The 14,605-nt window shown below is 56.4% G+C and overlaps 1 protein-coding gene across 1 annotated transcript; it reads left to right on the top strand.

Moving 5' to 3' along the window:
• Positions 1-8,332: 8,332 nt before the first annotated feature.
• Positions 8,333-11,856, top strand: BARX1 (BARX homeobox 1). The gene is made up of 4 exons (XM_066195537.1): positions 8,333-8,730; positions 10,513-10,798; positions 10,914-10,998; positions 11,383-11,856. The coding sequence occupies exons 1-4, from the start codon at positions 8,526-8,528 to the stop codon at positions 11,545-11,547; spliced, it is 741 nt and encodes a 246-aa protein (XP_066051634.1). The 5' UTR covers positions 8,333-8,525; the 3' UTR covers positions 11,548-11,856.
• The last annotated feature ends 2,749 nt before the right edge of the window (positions 11,857-14,605 follow it).

Below are 14,605 nucleotides of genomic sequence, written 5' to 3'. Positions count from 1 at the left end.
ACTGACCTGGTGTCATACAGCCATTCCCCCTTCTTCCAGCATCCCTGGAGTTCGGGGGGAGCAGGGAAGTTTCTCTGCTGCCTTCCTCAGTTGCCAGGGTCCTCCTCTCACACACAGGATGAATCTGGCCAGATGAGCTGTGTTTTGGAAGCCCCCCAGTAGAGCTTATACATGTGCAGAACATAAAAGATACTGAAATTTATACAGCCTGACCTCTCTGCGTGCTGAGGGTGAGTGTGCAAGTATTTGGCTTTGGGTCTGTCTGCCCAGCCCCACAAAACAGTTTAATCCAGAAAAAACAATCTAAAAACCCCCTTCATTTGCTGGCTGTTTAGATTCTGTTTAGTTATAACTCACAACCTCAAAACAGAAGAATTAAGTTTAATAGTTCATAAATTATACAGCACACACCACATACTGTTGTAATCTGTGCTGCACATATCTATATGAAGTATTAACACCAATGTTTAAACAAAATACAAAGTCACCAGAGGCAGCCTTAAACCTCAGCTGTGCAGTTTTGCTGAACTATTTTGGCTATAGACGTGATTTTTCACCCCTCTACCCTCATATGGAATTAATTCAATTGTTTTAGATGTTATACATGCGTAAGAACTAGAAGGGATTTCCTCAAACAACAAACACTGAGGATAAAAAGGTCGATGTTTATATAAATGTCAAACTCCAAGGCTCTTCCATGGGTTGTGAGAGGATTGCTCTCCGTGAAGACTCAGAGCCAGGCACTCAAGAGTCCTCCAGTGTGGGAAGCCAATCCTGAGTTTCCACTCCTGACTCAATGGTCAGGTCCCTCAACAGAGCACCAACAGCAGGAGTGCTGGAGGGAGAACAGGGAAATTTGGACGTGGTTTAAAAGATCCCAAAAGTTCTTGATCACGCTGGTGCTGGATCTGTGCTCAGGAGCCCTGGAAACAGCTCCCACACTGTGCCCTTGGCATTCCTGCACCGGTCTGTGGCTGCCAGGTGCTGAAAGGGACACCCCTGTCACAGCACTGGGAACAGGGACCCCCCAACACACCGTGACCCCACAGCACTGGGAACAGGGACCACCCCCAAGGCAGCCTGACCCCACAGCAGCGGCAGCAGGGCCGCCCTCAGACCCCGGCCCTGCGACACTCGGGGACACCTGGGGACAGTCGGGGCCACCTGCGCTCTGTCCCGCCGCCGCCAGAGGGCGCTGGCGCCGCGGGACACGGGAAAGGGGACACAGGAATGGGGAAAGGGGGACACGGGAATGGGGACACAGGAATGGGGAAAGGGGGACACGGGAATGGGGACACAGGAATGGGGAATGGGGGACACGGGAATGGGGACACAGGAATGGGGAAAGGGGGACACGGGAATGGGGAATGGGGGACACGGGAATGGGGACACAGGAATGGGGAATGGGGGACACGGGAAAGGGGACACAGGAATGGGGAATGGGGGACACGGGAATGGGGAATGGGGGACACGGGAATGGGGACACAGGAATGGGGAATGGGGGACACGGGAATGGGGAATGGGGGACACGGGAATGGGGACACAGGAATGGGGGACACGGGAATGGGGAATGGGGGACACGGGAATGGGGACACGGGAATGGGGAATGGTGGACAAGGGAAAGGGGGGTACAAAGTGCAGGGCAAGGGTGTGGGATGGGGGTACAGCATACAGGGTACAGGATAGGGTGCAGGATGGGGATGTGGGATGCAGAGTGTGGGATGGGGGTGTGGGATACAGGCTGCGGGATGGAGGTGAGGGATAGAGATATGGGCTACAGGCTGTGGCACAGGGATGTGGGATAGGGGTGCAGCACGGGGCTGTGGGATTGGGGCTGCGGGATGGGGTGCAGGATGAGGGATGCAGGGTGCAGGGTGCAGGATCACCCCAGCCCAGGAGAGGGGCTGGGGAAGAGGCTCCGAGCCCGGCAGGATGAGCACGGCCGTGTTAAATCGCTCCATCTGGAGCTCGGCAGATCGCTATCAGTGGCTCTCGGAATGTCATGTTACTGTCCAAAAACTTGCAAGTGTCATAATATATGTACGGAAAGGGAAATTGTTTAAACTTCTTAAGCAGCCTTGGCCATATATGGGTTTGAAATGCAGTTCTGAGTACAGTAAATAGAAATTTGCCATATCAGATGTAGGAATTGCAGTGTAAGCAATGTGAAACTCCGGTCTCATCTCTCCTCAAGTGGATGGCAGATCTCCTTCTGGTGGCTTCAGTGTCAGCGAGAGTTTCTCCCTTAGAATTTAAAATACCTGCTGCAGGGTCAGGGGCCTTAGATCCTTGTGAGAGTCCCTGTCTGTGTGTGAAAGGAAAATAAAAGACCTACTGGATTTGGCAGAATCGCTGAAAGGAATGGTTTGGAAGAACCCTTCATCACTTCATTGTTTTGTATTGTTTGGCCTTTAGTGAGAGCTATTTTATGTTACTAGCTCTCTAATATGGGGTATAACTACCTGTAGTGGTGCTTGTGAGGGACAGGGAAGCCAGCTTTAATATGATTTTAATATGTCTAAAACATCTTGTTATTTTTTAAATGAAGTGTTTCAATTAGCCGTTATTGTGTTTAATGATTTAAACATCTCCCTGCTGATCTATAAACCCAAATCGTCCAGATCTGATGTAGCACTCGAGAACTGGGGACCAGAAGTGACTGGAGGCAAACCATAAAACTGAAGAGTGTAAGGATTTCCCTCTGTTTCTTCCCTTTTAAAAACCGAAGGCCTCAGCCCTGCACAGATGTAGTCATTAAGTTAATTTTATGAACCATAAACAGTCGTGTTGCAGCCAGCCGTGTGCACAGGGAGCAGGCTCAGCGCACGGCGGGTGTTTTCAGCACCAGGGTGGCAGCAGAGCATCCCTGGTTCCCACTCGGATCCAGGGCTCGGGTGCATTTCAGCTCACACAGAGTGATAAGGACAAATCGTTGTTTTCTGCCTGAAACTCTTGCATCACCAAGAAATGAACAGTGCAGCCAGACGTGCTGTCTCGGGTGGAGTATGGCTCTTTACTGACCCAGAGCACCGATGTTTATCTTGCTCTTTTATGTGTGTACTGTCATTTGCAGAAAGTGTCACCTGCAGTGTCACCTGCACAGCTCCTGGCCATGGCTCTGGCGGCAGCCGGGTAAGGTTCGGTGTGGGCTGGGGGCTTGATCTGAGCACTGAGCACTGAGCACAGCCCCAGGCCACGGCGCCACTCGGCCACAGCAGCCCCGGGCAGAGAGGGGGGTACAGCTGTCCCCAAGGGGAGGTGTCACTGCACTCATCTCCTGCTGGGTTTTAGGGGCAGCCGCCGCCCTCCTGGCAGGGCTGGAGAAGAAACTCTGAACCTACAGATCCCTTCATGGCCAGGGATCAGTGCACAGAGAAGAGGCTGTCCCAAAAATACTGCCTGGCCTGAAATCTAACCCCGTGTGTGGCTGGTTACTGGTTTGTATTTTCAAGCATTGCACCCCTTGTCTGTGAACTAACTGTAAGTAAAAAGAAATAAATAAAAATTTAAAATCCTTTATGTAAAAAAAGCAAGAGAGAGAAAGGGGCTTTCACGGCGTGTGCCTTACTGTCTGTGCCAGTTTGTTTGGGGCCCTGCACAATAAAAGGATTTGGGGAAGAAGTGTCACAGCTGGGTACGTGTGTGACACTCAGGTGTGTGGTACCCGATGGCAGCAGTGGGGACAGAGGTGGCACTTTTGGGGAGCTCCTCCTCCTGCTGGCTGCTCTAATGGATAGAAATGGCATGTATTCGGACGATAGCAGTTTCAGGGATGGTTTCCTTGTGCTTGGACAGAAATGGAGAACACCCAGTTTGTGGGAGCTGCTGGGGTGTGCGTAGCAGGGAGGAGGACGATGGACCTCGAGGGGCAGGGAAATTACTGGGCTGCAGCCCTCCCTCAAACCAAACTGCATCCTCTGAAGGTGACTCTCAGAGATAATTCCACAGTCTGGCTTTCTGACGAGGCCAGGTGTTGGCAGAAAATCATTTTTAGAGGGGTACGTGTTTAACGGCCGGTGATGAAGCTTTACCCAGCCATTAAACATAACTTATTACTCAGGGCTGAGCTATTCCTCCAGCCCGAGCGCTCCTTCCCAATTAGCCCGTGATGTCACGTTTTCCACTCTCGTCGTAGCACTTTGTGGATTTCCTGAATATTAAGTGCCGTGAGGAGGGCGCGGGGGGGGAGGTGGCTGTGCCTGAGTCCCCTCCTGGGCCCCCGAGGGAAGGGCAGGGGCTGCCGGGGGGACGTTCCCGCACGGCACCGGGGTCCGGGTGTCCCGCAGCCCGGGCAACCCTGGACGGACACACGGCCACCGTGTGCCCCCGGCGCTGGGCATCGCCGGCCGCGATGGCAGAGACAGGAACATTTCATTAGGACTTTAAAAAAGGCGATGTTGAGAAAACAACGAATTGGTCGTGTTTAAAATTCATCGAGAGCTTTGATACAAATAAAAAAAAAATAAGAAAAAACTTTAGAATACCACACCAATTTTTAATTAACCTAAGCAACGCTGTGGAGCGGCCCCGCGGCTGCTCCGGTGCCGGTCAGCAGATCGGGATGTGAGCGAGCACGAGGACCCCCTGCTCCCGGGAGAATCGAGATGTCCCGGGGAGGGACGAAGGGAGAGCCCCGCGGAGCCGCGGCCGGCGCTGGCAGGAGCCGCGATGCCCGTCCGGTCCGTGCGCACCTGGACTGTCCCGGATATTCACAGTATTTCCCTCAGGGATATTTATTTCCCGAGGGGTCCAGGAGGTTAGGAGCTGGAGTTTCACTGTTTCCCCCGTTACGGCTGTGGGAGTCGGGAGAACTGCGGGAATTCAGCAAAACTCTTCCTCCGGTCAAATCGGGGATGAATCAGCGGAGCAAAAGTATTCCCACCCCAGGGGAGATTTTAAATCACTGGGTGAACTTGTTTCCTTTTTCGTAGCAAAATTTTCACGGGTGGAGCTGTCATCCTTGTCTGAGTTACTCAGCCGAAATAGAGACATCAAAATATCTGAAGCGTGAAAGAAAGCGAGAGGAGCCTTTAAAAATGCGTTCTGCTTTTAAGCAAAACGAAGATCAGAAGAGCCTCGCAACGGGATAAATGCATCGATAGTTTCTGAAACCACTTAAGAACATTTGTATAAAAATTATTTTTAAAAAAACCCTAACTCTAGAAATAGTCTGTTCTAGCAGTAACATAAAGTCTGTACCTGGTTCAAGGAAAACCAAACCAAAACAAAACAACCCTAAGCAAAACAAATAAACAAAACCCAAAACAACAGCAGCAAACCAAGAATTTTTAAAAGCCCCTAGGTAAATGAGGAGCGATTTTGCAAATAGAGGTGATTCCATTCTGGTTGCTGAGAGGGAAAAAAGTGCATAAAATCTGGGCCCTGCAGCTTGATCGTGCTGTGGGTCCCCAAAACCCTCGTATTTTTCTGGACTCCCACTCTAAGACGCTGCTTTTTATAAAAGTGGTTGCGTGAATCTACCGCCCAAATCGATGTGAAACAAAAGCACGCGTTTACGTGGTCTATATGAGTACAGGAAATTAGACAATCTTCAGGAGCTCTAAAAGTAATAATAATAATAATAATAATAATAATAATATGCAAATTAACGATTTCAAATTCCTGACCGTGATTGCGGCCGGATGGTGAAGTTCACCCTCTCTTTCTTCAGTGCAGCATCGAAATCTTTCAACTGGAGCTTTTTCAGAAATGCTAATTTTTTATTTTATTTTTTTCGGTAAGCCCGGGGGCTGTGGGCCTGCCCCGGGGAGGATGTGGGATCCGCCGAGCGTCCGTGCCTGCCCGGCTGCTCTCCCGAGGAGCCTCGGGGCAGATGGATCCCACGGAATATAAAACCTGAAATTATCTGAGTTGATGCCGTGTGATGGGCGATGATCCTGGCTCTGGACCGCTCTGATCCTAACCTGCTCGCGGGTGGGGGTGGAAGTGTTATTATTTACAGTTATTCTTGAGCTTTGGTTTATTTTGAAGAAACAAAAAATTCAGGGGAGGCGTGGGTAATTTCTTTTACGTGCGCTATTTGTTTATGAGCGCGCTGGTCTCGGGGGTGAGGTTGTTTAAACAATCCGATGTGGATTTGCCTGCTCGCTTGAATGTGTCCAAAATTCTTCTCACTTTACTCATAATTATTCTCCTCGTTTCATGGTATTAGCTCCGATGGCCTCTCTGGCCTCGGCCGAAGGAAATGGGCACCTTGGCGTGGGAACACCTTGTGATCCCAACAGAGCAGATGGACAAAGGATTGGCGGACGAACGGCCACGCCAGGACACGGGGAGGATTTGGATCTGGGATTTTTGATTGTTTTTGGGGCCCTGTGGGTCTCGGTCGAGGCTCCCCGGAGTGCAGGTGTGCACAGGGGCACGGCTGCCCCGACATTCCCGGGAGGAATTTGGGGACTCGGGGGAGGGATGGAGGCGACCGGTCTCGGTGGGCTCCGGTTCCCGCTGCTGCCCCCGGGAGGGGAGCGCGGCTCCCGGGCACAGCCCCCGCTCTCGTTGGCGGTGCACACACGGAGATGATGTCTGAATAAATGACAGCCCGCTAACAGCAGGGAGCACCCGGGCAGCGAACGGGGGTTCTGCCCGCTAGTGCTTCACAGAGCGAGTGGCGGAATTTTAAATTGAAGAAACGTGGAGAAACCAGAACAAATCCGCGCGCAACTGCTCCGTACGAGTCTCAGTAACCATATGGAACAGGTTATGTGGGCAGGCAGTGAAGTACAGAGCATAAATTAATTCGTTGTTGTCGCATGCAGGGGTGAGTAGTACAGAGAAACGGCAGCAGGACTCAAATAGCGCTGACAGGAGCAGCAGGGCGGCCTCGTGCTCTCCGCAGTTCCCTGAACGCCTCCGCCTACCCCAGTCTCGATATTTAATTCAAGTTACAGGGCCGGGGTCCCGATGGGCCGGGGGTCTGTGCAGCCGCGGCTGCCGGAGGATGCGGAGCCCCCGGGGCTGTTCTCTGTCTCCGCGGGGGCGTGTGGCCGGACGGGAGCCACGGGGAGCGCTGGAGCCCGCACTGGGCCGGGGGAAGTTGGCCGGACACTGCCCCGACGGCAGCGGAGGGCTCGGACTCGCCCCCGCGGGTGACTCCCGTGGCCGTCCCCTCTCGCTTGGGGCTTCCGAACCGGAGCCGGGCCGGATATCGCGGCTGCTCCGCTCTCCTCTGCGCATCCCTCGCAGCAGCCGAGAAAGGGGCAGAACCCTCTTTTTTGGGTCCAAAATTGTACAGAACGAGGCTGAACTTCCCTTGCCGGGTGGATGAGCCCCTCTCCCGGCCCTCTCCGCTGGCGGCCGGGCGCGGTCACGGGTGGGCAGCTCCGGCCTGGGCAGGGTCCGAGCGCAGCCGAACCCGCCTCACGCCGTGGGACCCCCGCCCGGTCTGCCGGGGCTTCTCCGGAGCGATCCCCCCGGAATCCACAGCGCCGGCATTTTCGGGAAGGGTTTGGGCGTTCGGGCTCCCGCACACGAATCCGGCTCGAAGCGCGTCAGTAACGAGCAGGGGCGGCCCGTGGGTCTCTGCTGTGGTGCGTGACACAGGCTAAAGGCAACAGAATGAATCACGTTGTACCGAGCAAATCGTTCGTGTAAATGATCTAAAAGTCCCGGGGAAGACTCCGCTCCGTGCTGGAAGCTGACCAGCTCCTGTTAGATGTTTACACCGCTTTGGCCGAGGCTCGGAGGGAGCCCGGAGTTGAGGGCACCGGGCCTGGGCCCCTCCACGGGCAGCCCCGGCCATCAGCGCGGCCCCGCTGCCCTCGGGCTGCCCCGGGCCCCGGGCCCCGGGCCCCGCCCCGGGACTGCCCCGAGCGCTCCGAGCCGCCCGTACCGAGGGGCTGCGGCCCCCCGAGGGTCCGTGCGGCTCCGTGCCCGCCTCCATCAGCCCGGGTGCCCCGGAGCCGCGGTTAACCCGTCGGGGAAGGGGATGGGGAGGGCGGCGAGGGTTGGGACAGCAATGGGAAAGGGACGGAAGAATGGTGTGGGGACGGGAACGGGGTGGCGATGAGTATGGCGACGGGGACGGGGCTGGGGACGGGGACAGGGATGGTCATAAGGATTAGGCCGGGACCGGGGCCGGGGCTGCGCTTCAAAAGGGCCAGGGTTGTTTGGGTGTCTGCTCTCCCGCAGCGAGCAGAACGGGTAATTTGCTTTATATGGCGGGGGATCAAATGCTGGGCTGTAACCCCCGCTCCAGGTACTCGCCCGCCCCGGCCCCTTCCTTCCCCCGCAGCCCCTCCCGCGCCCTCCCCCGCCGCGCTGACGGCCCCGCCGGGCCCGGCCGTGTATAATAGGCGGCGGCCGCGGGCCCGGGGCGGGGAGACAGACGTTGCCCGGTGCCGCGCCCCGTGTGCAGGCGGCGGGGACGGCTCCGGGCCGCCGCGCAGGGCCAGGGGAGGGGCGGCGGGGCGATGGGCAGAGCCCCCGCTGCCCGGCTGCCGGCCGGGGGGCTGCGCTAGGGCTGCCCCGGCGGCCGGGGGTCCCCCCGCGCCCCGGGGGCGGCGAGGATGCAGCACCCGCTGGAATTGGGCGCCGCGCGCTACTTCCCGGCCGAAGCCTTCCCCGACCACCGCTCCCACCGCTACCGCAGCTTCATGATCGAGGAGATCCTCACCGACCCCCCGGACGCCAAGGGGGCCGCGCCGGCCGGCGAGCTGCTCAAGTTCGGGGTGCAGGCGCTGCTCTCCGCCCGGCCCTACCACAACCACCTCGGTACGTCCCGGGGGGCTCCCCGCGGCTGGGGGGCGGCTGGGGGCGGCAGGCGGGGAGACATCGCCCGCCGGTGGTCTCCAGCGCCTTTGGGAGCCGGGTTCCTCGGAGAAAAACTTGGGAATTCTGCCTACGAAGCTTTCTGCGGGGCTCTGCCGGCCGTGCGCATCCCCGCGAGCAGCCCGGGGCTCGGGGCCTAAAACCGAGGGAAGCGGCCCCGCGGCTCCGGCAGCCCCGGCACAGAACGGCCTCCGGATTCCAGAGAAGAAGGTTGTTGGTGGTGGTCGTTTTGTTTTTGGTGTTTTCCCCCGTGTTTTTGGATGAGGTGAGAATGGCAGGGACTGTCAGGGCTGCGAGGGGCGGCAAGAGGCCCTGCGGCCACAGATTGAGCTGGAAACCCCACGGATGAGCAAACAGAAAAATACATATAGAATATAAATATATGCTATTTTTATATAGCAATAATATAGAAGATGGAAGACATAACATTGCTGTCCATATTATATTACATGTTTGGTTTTTGTTTTTTTTAATGGGTGCCCGCATTCTCTGTCCAGTCGGATATGGCATCCAGGACAAATGCAGTTTATGACCATATTCAAATAGGTTTGGGGTGGTTTTTTTAATTGTTATTGGTTTTATTATTCTTGTTTGGGGGAGTTTTTAGCGCTTGTTTCCTTTTTTCTTTTTTGTGTTCAGGTTTGTTTTTTGGTTGTTTTTTGGGAGTTTTTTGGTGGGGTTTTTTTTTTAACACTAGTGTTAAATGAATTTTGAAGGCTATTACTTAATATATTTTAAAGGCCAATATTTAAATGTGTGATGGCGAAAACTTTCACTTTCCAAGCCATCTTCATCTGTGGAGCCGTAGCTCTTCTTCATCCATTGACCTGAACAGAAAAGGAGAATCCCAGTTTCATTTTCTGCATTTAAGAGAAAAAGAGGAAAGCGTCAAGCCCCTGAGCACGGGAGCAACATGCGTTAGAATATCTAGAAATTAGTCTTATTTTCAAGATGAAGTATTCAGAAGTGCTCAGAATAGCGGATCAGATAAAAGGCTCAGTTCCGCGGGGGCAGGCGGGAGCAGGACCGGGCCCTGTAGGGAGAGAGGCGATATCGGGCAGGCCGTGAAGAAGACCCCGCTGAGACTCCCCTGAAGCCTTTCCCCCGCCGGGCCCAGCAGGACCGCAGCCCCCAGCCCCAGGGAGCGGAGAGGGGACCCGGGAAGAACCGGGCCGGGCCGGGCCGGGCCGAGCCGGGAGAGGGAATCGAGCCGAGCAGGGCCGGGCTGGATCGGGGGGAAGTGAACGCAGCCGGCCGAGCGGCGGCCCCAGCCCGCGGGAGCAGCACCCTCGGGGATGCCTCGCTGCCCGCTCCCCGACAGCCCCATCATAGGCTGCGGTTCACGGAGTGGGACAGGAATTATTATCAGGTATCGAAGATATCCTGAAAACTCCCAGGAAGGGAACCCTGGGCCGTTGCCCGCCGCCGCTGTTCGCCGAGTTCAGGCGGCTCGGGCAGCTGTTGGTTGACACCGAGGGGAACGCTTTCGGGTTGGTTTGCGTTACTTTCACTTGTAACCCCCGAGTAACTCTGTGATTAGCGTGTGCTGGTTGAAGGGTAGAACGTGTCCCTGCACCGCGGAGGTGGCGGAACCGGGGGCTCGGGAGGATGGAGGAGAAGAGTCCAGGGCTCCCTGCAGGGGCTGCTCCCCGGGCAGCCGAGGCACCCTGCAGCCCCGGGGGTCCCTGCGCGCTGCCCGCCGCTGACCGCCGCTCTCTCCCGCAGCCGTGCTGAAGGCGGAGCCGGCCGCCGTGTTTAAGTTCCCGCTGGCTCCCCTGGGCTGCTCGGGGCTGGGCTCGGCCCTGCTGGCCGCCGGCTCGGGGCTGCAGGGCGGCTCCGCCTCGCCGCATCTCCCGCTGGAGCTGCACCTCCGCGGGAAGCTGGAGCCGGGCCCCCCGGAGCCGGGCAAGGCCAAGAAGGGCCGCCGCAGCCGCACCGTCTTCACCGAGCTGCAGCTCATGGGGCTGGAGAAGCGCTTCGAGAAGCAGAAATACCTCTCCACGCCCGACAGGTAGGCGACGGCCCAGCTCGGACCCGGGACGCGGCGCATTCTGCCGGAGAAAGTCGGGAAGCCGTCGACCCAGACGAAAGCTGCCGGCCTGACCTCCTCTCTCTCTCGCCCGCAGAATAGACCTGGCCGAATCGCTGGGGCTCAGCCAGCTCCAGGTGAAAACCTGGTACCAGAACAGGCGCATGAAATGGAAGAAAATAGTAAGTGCCCCTTCTTAATAGTCCTCCCTCTGGGCGCGCCGTGCCTCGCGGGTTCGTCCTTCTGCACACCGGCCCCGGGGTATTTAAGGATAACATTGAGGATAATTATAACAGCAATGGTGACGATGAGTGTAATAATAATAATAATAATAATAATAATAATAATAATAATATGCCCTGGTCTTTAATACCGTGCCTGGGCATCTCCTGGGCTCCTGGTCCTGTCCGAGCTCTCCCGTTGTCCCGCTCGGGCCCGGGGCGGCGGGCGGTGGGCGCAGCCCCAGAGGACCCGCACCGGCGGCTTCGCCCCGGGGCACGGCAGAGAGAGGGGCCACTCGGTTTTACTGGGGTGTCCCCTTCCTCCGCTCCCTCCCCGCCTCGCAGGTGTTGCAGGGGGGCGGCCTGGAGTCCCCCACCAAGCCCAAGGGCCGGCCGAAGAAGAACTCGATCCCCAGCAGCGAGCAGCTCTCGGAGCAGGAGCGCGCCCGGGACGCCGAGAAGCCGCCCGAGAGCCTGGGCTCGCCGGCCGAGGTCAGCCAGGAGGAGTGAGGGGCCCCGGCCCTGCCCGCACGGCCCCGCCGGGCCGGCCCCAGGGGATGGAGGGCAGCTCGGACAGTGGCCTGGGGACATTGGGACGCTCGGAGCGCCCGCCGGTCCCCCCGGGCCGGGAGCGCGGCCACGGCCGCTGGGCCGTGCGGCGGCCCCGGGGGCCAGGAGGACACTGGATCCCACCTTCCACATCTACTCGCTGTCTAAAACCCTGTGGTGCCCCTAGTTATTCGAAAACTGCATTTTATGATCAGTTTTATTAATGCGAAGATATTTACTTTATTTCAATAAAATATTTTATGGACTATTGCTCTGAGTAACGTAATGCTTTGGGGTTGATTTTTTTTTTTTAAGTTGGGGTTTTTTCCCCAAAGGAGGCAGGTTAGAGATTCAAAACCAAGCTCCAGGCAGCTCTACAGAGAAAGCGCAAAGCACAGCGGTACCGGGAACATTCTCCCATCGTTTTCCGCGACGGTTCGGCTGGCGGGGAGAGGCCAGACCCCCGGTCTTCCCTTGGTCAAATTCGGATGTTTTCGGATTTTGAAAATAGGTTAGTTGCTGCTAAAAGGTTAATTAACTTCTGCTCCGCGCATCCTGAGTGGTATTTTTAAAAAATGCTCTTCATGAGCTGAGTCGATGTAGCACGAAATCCTAGCGCTCTATTGTTCGGGTAGGATTTTTAAATTTTATTTTTTAAAAAATATTTTTTATTTTATTTTAGCATTTTCTTTTCTTTAAAAATTTCTTTTATTTTATTTTAGAATTTTGTTTTATTGTGGTTTAAAATATTTTTTCTTTATTTTATTTTTTCGCTTGTTTTCCCCTAGTGTCTTCTCCACGTTTTCCGTTGGGATGTTAAATTACAGAGCATCCACCGAGACATGCAATTACTGCTATTTTGCTAAGAGAAAAAAATAAAAAGCCGCGGCGCAGGGAAGGACGAGAGGCAGAGAGCGAGGCCGGGGAGCGGCGGGACAGCCTCCTAATTAGCGGGGTAATTAGCGCCCGCGGCTCGGGGCTGGTCGGTGCCTCCGTGCCCCGGCGGGGTGCCCGGGCCGCGGTGCCGGACCCCGTGTCCCGGGGCAGCGGCTCCGGGAGCTCCAGCCCGTGCTCCGGCGGGAGCGGAGCGCCGAGAAAACAGAGCTTTAACCCCGATCAGCCCCGGACCGCCGCCCGCCGAGCCCTCGGGGTGAATCCGCGCTGAGCTTATCCCGGCCCTTCCCAGTTTTCCTGGTTTCCCAGCACGGCCCGGCTCGGGAGGAACCCCGCATCCATCCCGGGTTAAATCAGCCCCCGGAGTGAGCGCCGCAGGACACGGCCCGTGCTGGGTACACAGGGAACGACCTCGTGTTCTTACACTGAGATGAGTTCGATATTTACCCAAAGAGCTGGTTGGAAATTATTTAGCAGAGGATGAGGATGGATGCCGGGACGAGGGAAGGCGGCGGGGCCGGCAGAGCCGGGCGTCTGCGGGACCCTTCGGCGCGGGCAGGACGCGCGGAGCGTGTGGCTTTGTCACCTCCTTGTCACCTCGGGCTGTTGTTTCTGGTGCTTTCAGTGCGCGTGAGAACAGCGCCCGGGTTTAATTAAAAGGGAGATTCGCTGCCGCATTAACCCGAATTAGCAGGGCGACAGGCTGTGTCCGTCCCCGGTGTCACACTGAGGGCTGGAATAGACGGGTTTCGCTCGGCGCTGGCGCCTTCGCCACGAAATGTTAATATTTTTTTTCCACAGCTGAGTACGTGACGGAGAAGTGATTATATTTTCTCAGATCATAACGTGATTTTTTTTTTTTTTTTCAGCGCACCAAGCATTAAATAGAATAAGGTTTTTTGTTTTGCATTTTTCTCTCGTAGACAGCCGGGGGAGGCTTTGGGACGCTCTGGTTAAGCTGCATTTCTGCCGAGCCGGGGGTGGCCGTGTCCCTCTGTCCGGCAGCGCCGGGGGTCCCGCGGCTCCCCCGCACAGACACACAGCTCCATTCTGTCCTGGTGCCGCGGCGGGGACATCTCCCGGGGGGCTCGGGAGAACCTGCTCCCGCCCTGGCAGATTCCCAGAGCCCCATGCCCCTGCCAGGGGCCTCCCTCCGTCCGGACAGACCCGGGGACAGACCCGGGGACAGACCCGGGGACGGCAGCGGAACGAGAGCACGGTGTGGGTGCGCTGCCGATGACACACACACGGCACCTCCGCCTGCCCAGCAGCGCCTTGGTCACGACTTTAGTGACCAATTTCTGCCCCGGGAGGAGCCGCTTACAGCCCCGAAAGGATGTGAGCCCGGCTGGGGAGCCCTCCCGCCTCCTCGGCGATGCTGCCGAAACCCAGGGTCCCCTCAGGCACGGCAGAAGCCTGTTAGAATTACCGGAAAATACACCTGACTAATGGCATTTCTTTATTAGTTGGTTTGTGTTTTCTTGTAATATGTCTGTGTATATATATATATATATATATATATATACACTCACACACGTATATTTAGATTATTTTCACCGACCTAATGTATGGCTTTCTGTTAAAATTCAGTTTCCCACAGCTTCTCCAGGTCGGCTGCCTACCGGAGTGGCAGCAGCCGGGAGCCAGGAGCTGAAGGGTCCCCGCGAGGTGCCCTCAGGTGGTTGGGGGTCCCTGCCCACGGCAGGCGTGGAACGAGATGATCTCTAATCAAAGCCCAAACCCTTCCGAGATTCTGATTCTGTCTGAAAAGCGAGGGTCAGTGCCACCAGCCGTCAGTGACAGCCCTTCCAAATGTGGTTGATATTATCCCAGCGTATTCCATAGCAGGGCTGAGGGCTCCCCTGGACCAGCATCGATAGACCTGGCTGGCCGAGGGGTGACCACAGGGAAATCCCAGCACACCTCACCCTCACACAGGTTTAGTGCTGATGGATAATTTTGGACGGTGCAGCACAATCGTTTCGCTTTGTAATGACCCTTTAGAGCTGTGATGAGCCGGCGCGGTGCTGCCGGGCTGCCATAGGCGATGCCTGCGGGAAATGATCCATCCCTGGGTCAGAAAAGAGCATCGTCCCACAGGTACCCACACCATGAACAGCAGAGC

The sequence above is a fragment of the Chamaea fasciata genome, unplaced genomic scaffold (assembly GCF_029207755.1).
Source record: "Chamaea fasciata isolate MVZ Bird 193981 ecotype frontalis unplaced genomic scaffold, bChaFas1.0.hap1 SCAF_13, whole genome shotgun sequence".
Taxonomy (NCBI): Eukaryota; Metazoa; Chordata; class Aves; order Passeriformes; family Sylviidae; genus Chamaea; species Chamaea fasciata.
This window is presented reverse-complemented; position numbering and strand designations above follow the sequence as displayed.